The 13,786-nt window shown below is 34.3% G+C and overlaps 1 protein-coding gene across 1 annotated transcript in view; it reads left to right on the top strand.

Annotated features, from left to right (window-relative positions):
• Positions 1 to 6,866: 6,866 nt before the first annotated feature.
• The window catches only part of LOC133638977 (netrin receptor UNC5C-like), a 171,373-nt gene continuing 164,453 nt past the window's right edge, over positions 6,867 to 13,786 (top strand). Inside the window, exon 1 of the mRNA XM_062032029.1 lies at positions 6,867 to 6,925. Within this exon, the coding sequence (XP_061888013.1) occupies positions 6,867 to 6,925 (59 nt within the window). The remainder of the gene's footprint in view (positions 6,926 to 13,786) is intronic.

Raw genomic sequence — 13,786 nt, forward strand, 5'->3', positions numbered from 1 at the left:
CATGGACTCGAACCCCTTTTTGAGAACCGGTTCCCGTTATCGAGGCCACTATAGTAAAGAAAAAGAGTTGGTTCTCTATTTGAATCCCTGGGAACGAATGCCGTCCCACAGGAAATGCCCTAACGGCAATGTTATGTCCATTTGATTGTAGACTCTTACTGACACCTTGTGGCGATATGAAAATACTACGCGTTATTAGTTTGAGCACTTCCGGGTTGGTGACGTCAGTTCAGTTCATGAGACAATTGAGAAGTAGACAAGTTGTGTTAGCTCTTGCAAGCCTTGGAAAAGATAAGTCTGTAAGTAAACTGTTTAACTTGTTTATGTAACTCAGTATTAAGGTGGAAAGTGGTTACATTTGATAGTAAGATGTTTATTGCAAAACGATTTTTGTGCGCTGTTTCAATGGATGTTTTGAGGACTTAAAATGGCTGCCAGTCGTGTATTTCCACCATCGAAATAATTTTTTGGAAGAAGAATTGCTGATTGATGACTGTGGCGTTATTAGTGTCATAGTGTGTGTAGTTAGTATGTTCCAATAGCAGCAGAAGTGCACTTTTTGGAGAGCTGTATTATTTTCAGTTTTGTGCCCAAGGGACTGATTTTATTTAACACTATATTATTATTTATACACCTATAGTGATCACAGAGACAGGTTGTTTTTGTGTTACTGTATATATTTGTTTTTCTGAAAAATCCCACTTAACATATACTTTGGGTAACAACAGTCAATATTTTATTTATTTATTTATTTTTTTAGGGGGGTAACAGTCAATATTTATTCATTTATTTTATTTTATTTTTTTCTTAAAATAAAAGTGAGCTTTTGTTAAACCAAATATTGTGTTTTTTTTCCATATACAACAACCTATCTGGATTCGATAAGAGAATCGATAAGGAATCGGTTCGATAAGAGGATTCTATAATGGGCTCGAACTCGATAATTTCTTATCAAATATCATCCCTACGCGTAGACTTTGTACAGTGTCCCACCACGCTCTGATGAATGATTGTACGCCTCCTCTTTTATTTGGACTTTCCCTGATTACATGGCAACCATACTTGCCAACCTTGAGACTTCCGAATTCGGGAGATGGGGGGGAGGTTTAGGTTGGGGGGTGGGGGGGTCGTAAGGGGTAGCGGGGGTGTATATTGTAGCGTCCCGGAAGAGTTAGTGCTGCAAGGGGTTCTGGGTATCTGTTCTGTTGTGTTTATGTTGTGTTACGGTGCGGGTGTTCTCCCGAAATGTGTTTGTCATTCTTGTTTGGTGTGGGGGTTCACAGTGTGGCGCATATTTGTAACAGTGTTAAAGCTGTTTATACGGCCACCCTCAGTGTGACCTGTATCGCTGTTGACCAAGTATGCCTTGCATTCCCTTGCGTGTGTGAAGAGCCAAAGATATTATGTGACTGAGCTCGCACGCAAAGGCACAAAGGCACGCCCCCAATATTGTTGTCTGGTTGGAAATCGGGAGAAATTCGGGAGGGTGGTTGCTCCGGGAGATTTTCGGGAGGCGCACTGAAATTCGGGAGTCTCCCGGGAAAATTGGGAGGGTTGGCAAGAATGATGGCAACAGCTGTTTCTAAAGGGACGGGGGTGGTAAACAGCCGCTGCCTTTGGTCACAAAACAGTTAAAAGAAAAGGTACCTGGAGGGGGGGTCAGGTCCTGCTTCCTCTCCGCTTTGTGGATCTCGGATCAAGACAAAATCTTCCTGTGGATTACAATACATCAAAGAAACCGACACCTTCATGTCGCTTCCCATCCTACATAGTAGAGTTTTACAAGCCTTTTGATTGCTAGGATGAAAGACAGCTTTTGTGATAACTTAGATACAATTATTCAGACAGTAGATCTAATTGCATTTTACAAATTGGTTGTTCAGTCACTTGTCATCACAAGTGACGACATGAAATACTATCATCACATCTTCCTCTGATGGACTGATCAATAAAAAAAGCAATGAGTTCCATCAAAAAAACAAAACAAGGCGACCTCCAGGCTGATGATTTTAGGTTGTCCTGAAGAATTTGGAGGTAATCCTCCTTTTTCATTGTCTTATTTACTCTCTGTAAAGCACCAGTTCCATTGGCAGCAAAACAGGCCCAGAGCATAATACTACCACCACCATGCTTGACGGTAGGTATGGTGCTCCTGCAATTAAAGGCTGAACTGAAATGATGACGGAATAGTATTATTAATACGGTTGTTTTTATGTAGTACTCATACTTAGAACCCTTCAAAAGAAGCGGCGGAGAGAGAAATAAATGATGTAATATAATGTAGTAAAATTTAGTCATTTTAAAGTTAATTTTAAAGATAATATTGAAATATACAAATGATGTATGTGTGTAATGTGAGAAACAGAAGACACAGAGCTGAGGTCTGCCACCGAGCGAGTGTTAGTCGTGTCTCCACGCCATGACATGACGAGCTGCAGGCTGAGCAAAGCAATGAGGTCATGGGATGATGTCATCAGGCTTCTTCCTCTTCTGCTCGGTTGATCCCTCTGATATGTTTCAAGTCAATCATTTCCATGAAGTCACCCACGTCTGCTCGTCGTCATCCGCAGCTCTTCATTTCAACTCGAAGTTGAAAAGTTGAGTCAGGACTTTGGCACAGTGGTCCCTCGAGGACGGCTCCATTATAGGCTTGTCTCCATACCAATGTTTTTCGATACTTTTCTAAATAAAGGGGACCACCAAAAAAATGGCATTATTGGCTTTATTTTAACAGAAAATCTTAGGGTACATTAAACATATGTTTATTATTGTAAGTTTGTCCTTAAATAAAATAGGGAACATACTAGACAACTTGTCTTTTAGTAGTAAGTAAACAAACAAAGGCTCCCAATTAGTCTGCTGACATATGCAGTAACATATTGTGTCATTTATCATTATATTATTTTGTCAAAAATATAAAGGACAATTGGTAGAAAATGAATTATTTATCTACTTGTTCATTAACTGTTAATATCTGCTTACTTTCCGTTTCAACTATCTACACTTCTGTTAAAATGTAATAATCACTTATTCTTCTGTTGTTTGATACTTTACATTAGTTTTGGATGATACCACAAATGTAGGTATCGATCCGATACCAAGTAGTTACAGGATCATACATTGGTCATAATTTAAGTTCTCACGAGTGCAGGGACGTATTTCCTGAGTTTATGAATATAATATGAATTAAACAAAAAAAAGTAAAAATATTTCTTCTAAATCACCAATCCTCGTCTCCATGGCGACAAATAAAGTAAGTTTCTTACAAGTGTCATCCCTGCAGGACGAGGAATAGCTAAACATGCTTCACTACACACCGTAGCTCACCGGCGTCACAATGTAAACAAACGCCATGGGTGGATCTACACCTGACATCCACTGTAATGATACCAAGTACAGGAGTGTATCTAGTCCATACTACTATGATTACATCAATAGTTTTTTATCGTCACAAACTCTTTTTATTTATTTTTTAATTAATATTATGTTTATAAACTCAGGAAATATGTCCCTTGACATATGGATAGGATAGGATAGGTCTTTATTGTCATTGCACAAGTACAACAAAACTATGTTTTCAGCACAAACCTGTTCAAGATTAGACAAACAGTGTTCAGGGTTACAGAACAGGAACGCTGATGGGTCGCCAAAGGTGCCCTGTAAAAGATAAGAAAAAGGTAAAACGCAGGGGAAGAAGATGAGTAAAAAAATACAATCTAGACTGGGCTCGTCTGGAGTGGGAAAAAATCCTCCATGCAATGCACACATAAACACGTTACATTTAATCACGACAACTCGCAACAGAGGGGCGGGGAGTTGGGGCCCTGGAGGTCGACTGCTGCTATGAAGCGCTGCCAGCCGTCCATCACCCCGATATGAGATATGAAAACTTAAATTATGACCAAGGTATGATCCTGTAACTATTTTGTATCGCCTCAATACCTTAATTTGTGGTATCATTCAAAACTAACGTAAAGTATCCAAACAACAGAAGAATAAGTGATTATTACATTTTAACAGATGTGTAGATAGAACATGATGAAAGAGAAAGTAAGCATATATTAACAGTAAATGAACAAGTAGATTAATAATTATTTTTTACAGCTTGTCCCTCATAATGTTGACAAAATAATAGAATGATAAATGACACAATATGTTACTGCATATGTCAGCAGACTAATTAGGAGCCTTTGTTTGTTTACTTACTACTAAAAGACAAGTTGTCTTGTATATTCACTATTTTATTTAAGGACTACATTGTTCTTCTATTGCAATAACAAACATATGTTTAATGTACCCTAAGACTTTTTGTTAAAATAAAGCCAATAATGCCATTTTTTTGTGGTCCCCTTTATTTAGAAAAGTATCAAAGTATCCAAATACATTTTGGATACTAAATACCAAAATACTGGTATTGAGACTATAGCTAAACATGCTACACTGCACACTGTAAATGTAAACGTAAACAAAGGTGGACAGATCGATACAAATGTCGTATATATTGTAGCGTCCCGGAAGAGTTAGTGCTGCAAGGTGTTCTGGGTATTTGTTCTGATGTGTTTATGTTGTGTTACGGTGCGGATGTTCTCCCGAAATGTGTTTGTCATTCTTGTTTGGTGTGGGTTCACAGTGTGGCGCATATTTGTAACAGTGTTAAACTTGTTTCTATGTACACCCTCAGTGTGACCTGTATGGCTGTTGACCAAGTATGCTTTGCATTCACTTGTGTGTGTGAAAAGCCGTAGATATTATGTGATTGGGCCGGCACGCAAGGGCAGTGCCTTTAAGGTTTATTGGCGCTCTGTACTTCTCCCTACGTCCGTGTACACAGCGACGTTTTAAAAAGTCATACATTTTACTTTTTGAAACCGATACCGATAATTTCCGATATCACATTTTAAAGCATTTATCGGCCGATAATATCGGCAGTCCGATATTATCGGACATCTCTAATATAAATATTAAATATCCTTACACAGCCACCCTGTCTTTTCCTGATTATAATTGTGCTTAAAAATTCAATCATTTAATGATCGTAAACATTTGAAGTATCAGCATTGGTATGGCCAATACTGCCCCTGTAACTACTTGGTATTGGATCGATATATACAAATGTGCAGTATCACCCAAAACTAATGTAAAGTAACAAACGAGAGATGAGTTATTATGAGATGCTTATTATATTTGGACATACATGCATATAGAACCATGTTACAACAGAAAGTAACCAGTAAATTAGTGAGTAAATAATTACTAGTTTAGAGAAAATAATACAACTGGAAATGAGGCAATATGTTATTGCCAATTTAGGAGCCTTCTATTGATATTTACATACCAAATTATATATCATGATATATACCGTTATGGCAGGGGGGCTGCACAATTTATCGGGATATAGATTTTAGGCCATGCTCCTTCCCTAATGTGTGTGTGATGCTGCACACACACACACACACACACACACACACACACACACACACACACACACACACACACACACACACACACACACACACGCAGTCACGGCTGCTCCTTCTGTGCCCGCCTGTAAATATTGCATGAGTGCTAAGCTGGTGTGTGCACCAGAACAAGGAGTCTGTGTGAAGGCGCTGAACCTGAACTAAAATGGCATGTTCATTTTCAAAAGCAGCCACTCTCTCCCACTTATTTTTTATTTTTTTTTTGCATTTTCCATTCGACCAGAAGACTCAAACCACTCTCTACCACCACATACCCGTGGGTAGAAAGTCAGTTGAGCTCATGCGGCAACGCTGGCCTTACAGCAGACCTGGGAAAATCAAGGGCCGCCGGACATTCCCCCAAAATTATTTTTATATCTTTGAGATGGAAAGTGTAGCTGCCATTATGATGTGCAGCGATGTTTTCACATGACCGTAAGTCTTGAACTATACCAGGGGTCGGCAACCCGCGGCTCCGGAGCCGCATGCGGCTCCTTGACCACTCTGATGCGGCTCAGCTACACAACTTTAACATTGTTACGTTACAAATATGCGCCACACTGTGAACCTACACCAAAAAAGAATGAAAAACACATTTCTGGAGAACATCCCACCGTAACACAACATAAACACAACACAACCATTACCCAGAATCCCATGCAGCCCTAACTCTTCCGGTCTACATTATACACCCCCGCTACCACCAAATTCCCCCCACACATCAACCCCCCCCCCCCCCCCCCCCCCCTCCGTGCGTTGGTTGAGCGGAAGAGTTAGGGCTGCATGGGATTCTGGGTATTGGTACCGTCAGTGTAAGATATGTGGCTGCTGAGTTAGTACGCCTTGCTGTCACTTACGTGAGCAAGCTGAAATTGCACTCTACGTGTGGTCGAGCAGGTACACTGTTAGGGCAGACTGTAGAGGGCGCCAAATGCAGTGTCATCACGCTCTGATATTCGGGAGTCTCCCGGGAAAAATGAGAGGGTTGGCAAGTATGACGCTATCAAGCGCCATTCATTCAAAACTCACGGGCTGCACTAACATCAAATTTCCACATTAAAGTGCGTGCCGGTGCGTGTGTCGGAGACCCCTAGTTAACATAGCACAAAGCGTTTAAGCTTTGTATGCGGTGTTTTTCATTTTAAATTTTAAAAAATTTTTTGTGGCTCCCATTACTTTCTTTAATTTGTGAAACTTGCCAAAATGGCTCTTTGAGTGGTAAAGGTTGCCGACCCCTGAACTATACAAAGTATTTCAATGGTTGGAATCTGCACTTTTGCATGATATACTGGTTACTATGGTAATCTAATTGGTTACTATGGTAATCTAATTGGTTACTATGACGAGGCACCAAGCAGTATGGGTGGGGAGCGTTTCCACAGAGTGTTTCCAGAGTGTCAGCCTGAAATGCAGGTGTCAGGGACGGACGCCAAAGGAGATTTTTACAACAAAGTTCTGCAAGAGAAGTAATATTATATCAGTAGTTGGGTTTTTTTACCCTTCGCGTTCATATTTTGTTTTGTTTCGCTTGATTGTAAATAATGTAGATCGAGAAGGGGTGTGAGAAGTAAAATAGTTGTCAATATTCAGTGTTTTATCGTTCATAGTTAATATTGTAAATCCCATATTATTGTCATGTACATTCTGGGTGTCTCATTCAGTAAAAAAAAAAGTAAAATTCCATTCCGTTTTTTAAGGGTGTCTTTCATAACGTTTTTAGCTTTCAATCAGACATTATTATGAGGTTTTGTATTAGTGTTCCTAAAAATAGGACCCAAACACACACATGTTGTACAGCAGATTGTCACAGCGTGGGTGTGTGTGTTTGTGTGTGTGTTCTTGTATTTCTACCCTTGTTGAGACATCAACAAGGAAAAGTAGCTTCCATATGAGGAGGTGTGAACAAGTGATGACATAAATCATGGTCCCAATACAGAAAACCATTGCATCTAATAGAGAATGTCTCATTAGCGCCCCTGGTGGTGACATCTATAAAAATGAGGGTGGTCCCAAAAAGGTTTTTGTGTCTGGTCAACATATGAAATAACAAGTGTGTGTACAAATTTGAAGTGCTCCCCCTCTGTCCAAGATATGTAGTGTGTGTAAGAAATTGAAATGCGCCCCCTTTTGGCTAAAATTTATAAAAATGAATAAATAAATATGTATATAGAGACATACTGTAATAACTTGAAGTGAATAATGAAGATTGAAAACTAATTACCAAAAGCAGTCTTTTTCTAACAATGTGTTGACTTTTTTCTTATAAAATTTGGAACAATTTCTCATATTCTTTCTGTTTCTGTTAAAGTATTACTTTTTTATGTAAAATTATTGCTTTTTAATGCAAAATGGTGACATTTGTCATATAAAATTCTGACTTATCACAATACCACAATACTGCCAATTTTTTTTTTGTTCTTGTAAAATAGTGATATTTTTTGAGTAAAATGATGACTTTTGTCATAATTTTGCCAAGTATAATTCAGATTATTATTATAATATTGCCAAAATGTTTAAGTTTTCTTATAAAATTGTGACTTTTGTCAAGCAAAATGACGACTCTTTTCATAAAATTGCCACAATGTTAAGCTTTTCTTGTAAAATAGCGACTGTCATTGAGTAAAATTCCAACTTTTATCATAATATTGCACAAATGTTCAGTTTTTCTTGTGACATTTTGACTTGCGTTGAGTAAAATGACGACTTTTGTTATAATACTGCCAAAATTCTAAGTTTTTCTTGCGAAATTGTGACCTTTTTCTTGTGAAATTCCATCTATTTTTTCACAACAAGCTTTTTTATTTTTGCATGGTATGTATATATTATTAATGTTGTAAATACAAATCTTTATGTATCTAGAAAGGGTGGTCCTAAAGAGGGAGGCATTTTTCTCAGGTCTCAATAAAGGAACAAATACAAGAATGTGTGTGTGTGTGTGTGTGTGTGTGTGTGTGTGTGTGTGTGTGTGTGTGTGTGTGTGTGTGTGTGTGTGTGTGTGTGTGTGTGTGTGTGTGTGTGTGTGTGTGTGTGTGTGTGTGTCTGTGTGTGTGTGTGTGTGTGTGTGTGTGTGTGTGTGTGTGTGTGTGTGTGTGTGTTGTATTTTTGCCCCTTGTTGAGACATCAACAAGGAAAAGTAGCTTCCATATGAGGAGGTGTGAACAAGTGATGACATAAATCATGGTCCTTATATGGAAAATATATATATATATATATATATATATATATATATATATATATATATATATATATATATATATATATATATATATATATATATATATATAATATATATATATATATGTATATATATATATATATATATGTATATATATATATATATATATATAATAGAGAATGTCTCATTTGCAACCCTGGTGGTGAAATCTATTAAAATTAGGGTGGTCCCAATAAGGACACATTTTTCAAATTGACTGTGTCGGTTTCAAAAGTGCACCCCTTGTGGTCAACATATGAAATAACAAGTGTGTGTAAAAAATTGAAATGCGCCCCCTTTGGCCAAAATTAATACAAATAAATAAATAGATATGTATATAGAGACATAGTGTAATAACTTGAAGTAAATAATGAACAATTTCTCATATTCTTTCTGTGAAAGTTTTACTTTTTTATGTAAAATTATTACGTTTTAATGCAAAATGGTGACATTTGTCATATAAAATTCTGACTTATCACAACGCTGCCTATTTATTTTTTTTGTTCTTGTAAAATAGTGATATTTTTTGAGTAAAATGATGACTTTTGTCATAATTTTGCAGAGTAAAATTCTGATTTTTATTATAATATTGCCAAAATGTTAAAGTTTTCTTATAAAATTGTGACTTTTGTTGAGCAAAATGACGACTTTTTTTCATAAAATTGCCACAATGTTAAGCATTTCTCGTAAAATTGCGACCGTTATTGAGTAAAATTCAAATTTTTATCATAATATTGCACAAATGTTCAGTTTTTCTTGTAACATTTTGACTTGCGTTGAGTAAAATGACGACTTTTGTTATAATACTGCCAAAATTCTAAGTTTTTCTTGTGAAATTGTGAACTTTTTCTTGTGAAATTCCAACAAACAAGCTTTTTTATATTTGCATAGTATGTATATATTATTAATGTTGTAAATACAAATCGTTATATATCTAGAAAGGGTGGAACTAAAGAGGGAGGCATTTTTCTCAGGTCTCAAGAAAGTAACAAAGTCCAAAATAATTGCCCAGGCCTGCCCTACAGTAATCACTGGTATTTGTGTGCAGCTTCACATTGTCTCCTTGGGCACAGTGGATGTGTTCTGAATTAGATTTACGGCACAGATTAGGGCGCTGATTGAATGAACCCTAAAAAAAACAATGACTCCTGACAATGATGTCACATGAACAGCGTGTCCCTTAGGTGTGCTCAAAGTGCAGAGAACACGTCTAACTTGCATAACAAATCAAATCTGATTCATGGAAATGAAAATGAGCGCAATAAATCGTGCCTACTCCTACAGGGTTGTGTAATGTTGACTGTTTCATATTTCAACCCCGCAGATGTGTGTCAATGCAGCTGTGCTCAAGCCATTCAAGTAAATCATTGCAAAGTCAATGTTTTCCAAATTTTGGTCATAAAGGTTGAGCAGGATTCATTTTGGGTGTTGTGTTGCACCTGCAAGTGAGTGCTCACACTGCTGAGTCAAAAATATGAAGACATCATTAAATGTTGTTGCTCTTTTAAAGCCATTGGGAGGAATTGAGGTATTATTCAAATATGACGCGTACATTAATGTGTGCGTGAATGGTTGTTTGTTTAGTTGTGCTGTGATAGGCTCCAGCGTACCCTCGACCCTATTAAGGCTAAGCCATATAGAAAATGTATGGATGGAAATTTAAACAATTAAATGTAAAATGTAAAATCTATTAATACAGAAATATACAATACTGTACATCTAATTGTATTTTATTTTGTATTTTATGTTTTATTTTATTTTAATATTGTGGTTTTATGGGGTTTTTTGAGACATTGTTTTATTGGGCAATTGATATGCATTTATATATTTTTTAATGTAATTTAATTGTTTTCTTATTTCAATGCCTTGATTATCGCAAAACGTTTTTTCTTGTACAGTCAGAATAGTGTTTGTGCATTTTTAAAAAATATATAATTTATCTGATTTTATATTTAACTACTTGGTCTTCATATTTAAATTTGGTATATTTTAGTACTTGGTAGTTTTAGTGTTATATTTTATATAATTGATCAAATTAATAAATTGTTAGACTTAGACTTAGACAAAAGAAAATTGTTCCACACAGTAGCTCAGTTACAAAGGATGGAGAGGATAAGGATGGAAAGGATAATGCACACAAGGGCACAAAAAGAGGGCTAAAGAGAGTAGACTAAAAATGTACCATAGTAGCAATATAAAATATAGCATATGTAATATTTACATATTATACAGTACATACAGTATATATTATATAACATTATATTTTATCGTATATATGTATAGTATGTAATAAATGTATTAATATTATTATTATTATTATTATAAGTATTATCATATTATATATATTTATTTTATATTTAAATTTGGTATGCTTGGTAGTTTTAATGCTTTATTTTATATAATTTATCAAATTAATACATTGTTAGACTTAGACAAACAAAGCAAATTGTTCCACACAGTAGCTCAGTTACAAAGGATGGAAAGGATAAGGATGGAAAGGATAATGCACACAAGGGCACAAAAAGAGGGCTGAAGAGAGTAGACTAAAAATGTACCATAGTAGCAATATAAAATATAGCATATTTAATATTTACATATTATACAGTACATACAGTATATATTATATAACTTTATATTTTATCGTATATATAATATGTAATAAATGTATTAATATTATTATTATTATAAGTATTATCATATTATATATATATTTATTTTATATTTAAATTTGGTATGCTTGGTAGTTTTAATGCTTTATTTTATATCATTTATCAAATTAATACATTGTTAGACTTAGACAAACAAAGGAAATTGTTCCACACAGTAGCTCAGTTACAAAGGATGGAGAGGATAAGGATGGAAAGGATAATGTACACAAGGGCACAAAAAGAGGGCTAAAGAGAGTAGACTAAAAATGTACCATAGTAGCAATATAAAATATAGCATATGTAATATTTACATATTATACAGTATATACAGTATATATTACATAACATTATATTTTATCGTATATATAATATGTAATACATGTATTAATATTATTATTATTATAAGTATTATCATATTATATATATTTATTTTATATTTAAATTTGGTATGCTTGGTAGTTTTAATGCTTTATTTTATATCATTTATCAAATTAATACATTGTTAGACTTAGACAAACAAAGGAAATTGTTCCACACAGTAGCTCAGTTACAAAGGATGGAAAGGATAAGGATGGAAAGGATAATGCACACAAGGGCACAAAAAGAGGGCTAAAGAGAGTAGACTAAAAATGTACTCGGGTAGCAATATAAAATATAACATACGTAATATTTACATATTATACAGTATATACAGTATATATTATATAACATTATATTTTATCGTATATATAATATGTAATAAATGTATTAATATTATTATTATTATAAGTATTATCATATTATATATATTTATTTTATATTTAAATTTGGTATGCTTGGTAGTTTTAATGCTTTATTTTATATCATTTATCAAATTAATACATTGTTAGACTTAGACAAACAAAGGACATTGTTCCACACAGTAGCTCAGTTACAAAGGATGGAAAGGATAAGGATGGAAAGGATAATGCACACAAGGGCACAAAAAGAGGGCTAAAGAGCGTAGACTAAAAATGTACCATTGTAGCAATATAAAATATAACATATGTAATATTTACATATTATACAGTATATATTATATAACATTATATTTTATCGTATATATAATATGTAATAAATGTATTAATATTATTATTATTATAAGTATTATCATATTATATATATTTATTTTATATTTAAATTTGGTATGCTTGGTAGTTTTAATGCTTTATTTTATATAATTTATCAAATTAATACATTGTTAGACTTAGACAAACAAAGGAAATTGTTCCACACAGTAGCTCAGTTACAAAGGATGGAAAGGATAAGGATGGAAAGGATAATGCACACAAGGGCACAAAAAGAGGGCTAAAGAGAGTAGACTAAAAATGTACCATAGTAGCAATATAAAATATAGCATATGTAATATTCACATATTATACAGTACATACAGTATATATTATATAACATTATATTTTATCGTATATATAATATGTAAAAAATGTATTAATATTATTATTATTATAAGTATTATCATATTATATATATTTATTTTATATTTCAATTTGGTATGCTTGGTAGTTTTAATGCTTTATTTCATATAATTTATCAAATTAATACATTGTTAGACTTAGACAAACAAAGGACATTGTTCCACACAGTAGCTCAGTTACAAAGGATGGAAAGGATAATGCACACAAGGGCACAAAAAGAGGGCTAAAGAGAGTAGACTAAAAATGTACTCGGGTAGCAATATAAAATATAACGTACGTAATATTTACATATTATACAGTATATACAGTATATATTATATAACATTGTATTTTATCGTAGATATATAATATGTAATAAATGCATTAATATTATTATTATTATAAGTATTATCATATAATATATTTTATAATTTATAATTTTTTGTTACTTTATTATATTATATTAATGTACTATTTTTTATTAACATTGCATTTTGTACATTTTGCTGGGCTTTTAAAACAAGGTTTAAGTTGTTTTTTTCATTTGTATTTATATTTAATAGTGATGTATTATTTTTTAAAGTTCAATATTTTATCACAACAGTTAATTTGTTTTTAACACATATTTTTTTTTGGCCGTTAGTGCCATTAATTATTCTAACAATTCAAAGCCTTTATCCTGTTGCCTTTTCACTGTGTGTATAGCGCTATAGTAAGTCTGACAACCTCCTTGAGGCTGCGGGCGGAATAAAGACGCCAGTAAAATATAGCCGTAAACAAGAAATGCACACAAACTAAAAATGGAAGGGGAAAAAAAAAAGTCGCCTGGTGTGGCACATTGTGGGTTTTTTTTTGCGTGGCTGATGATAGGGTCTGCCTTCGGTATCCAAACATTAACATGAGCGTCTGCATCTTAAGTGGTGGCTTGTTATGGCACAGACTGGCTGCTAATGCACACACACACAAAAAAAAAATCTTTTTTTGGCATAATTGCAGTTGGAACGCTGACGAAGTACATGCCAGTGACTCTTCAGC

The sequence above is a fragment of the Entelurus aequoreus genome, linkage group LG21 (genome assembly GCF_033978785.1).
Source record: "Entelurus aequoreus isolate RoL-2023_Sb linkage group LG21, RoL_Eaeq_v1.1, whole genome shotgun sequence".
NCBI classification, from domain to species: domain Eukaryota; kingdom Metazoa; phylum Chordata; class Actinopteri; order Syngnathiformes; family Syngnathidae; genus Entelurus; species Entelurus aequoreus.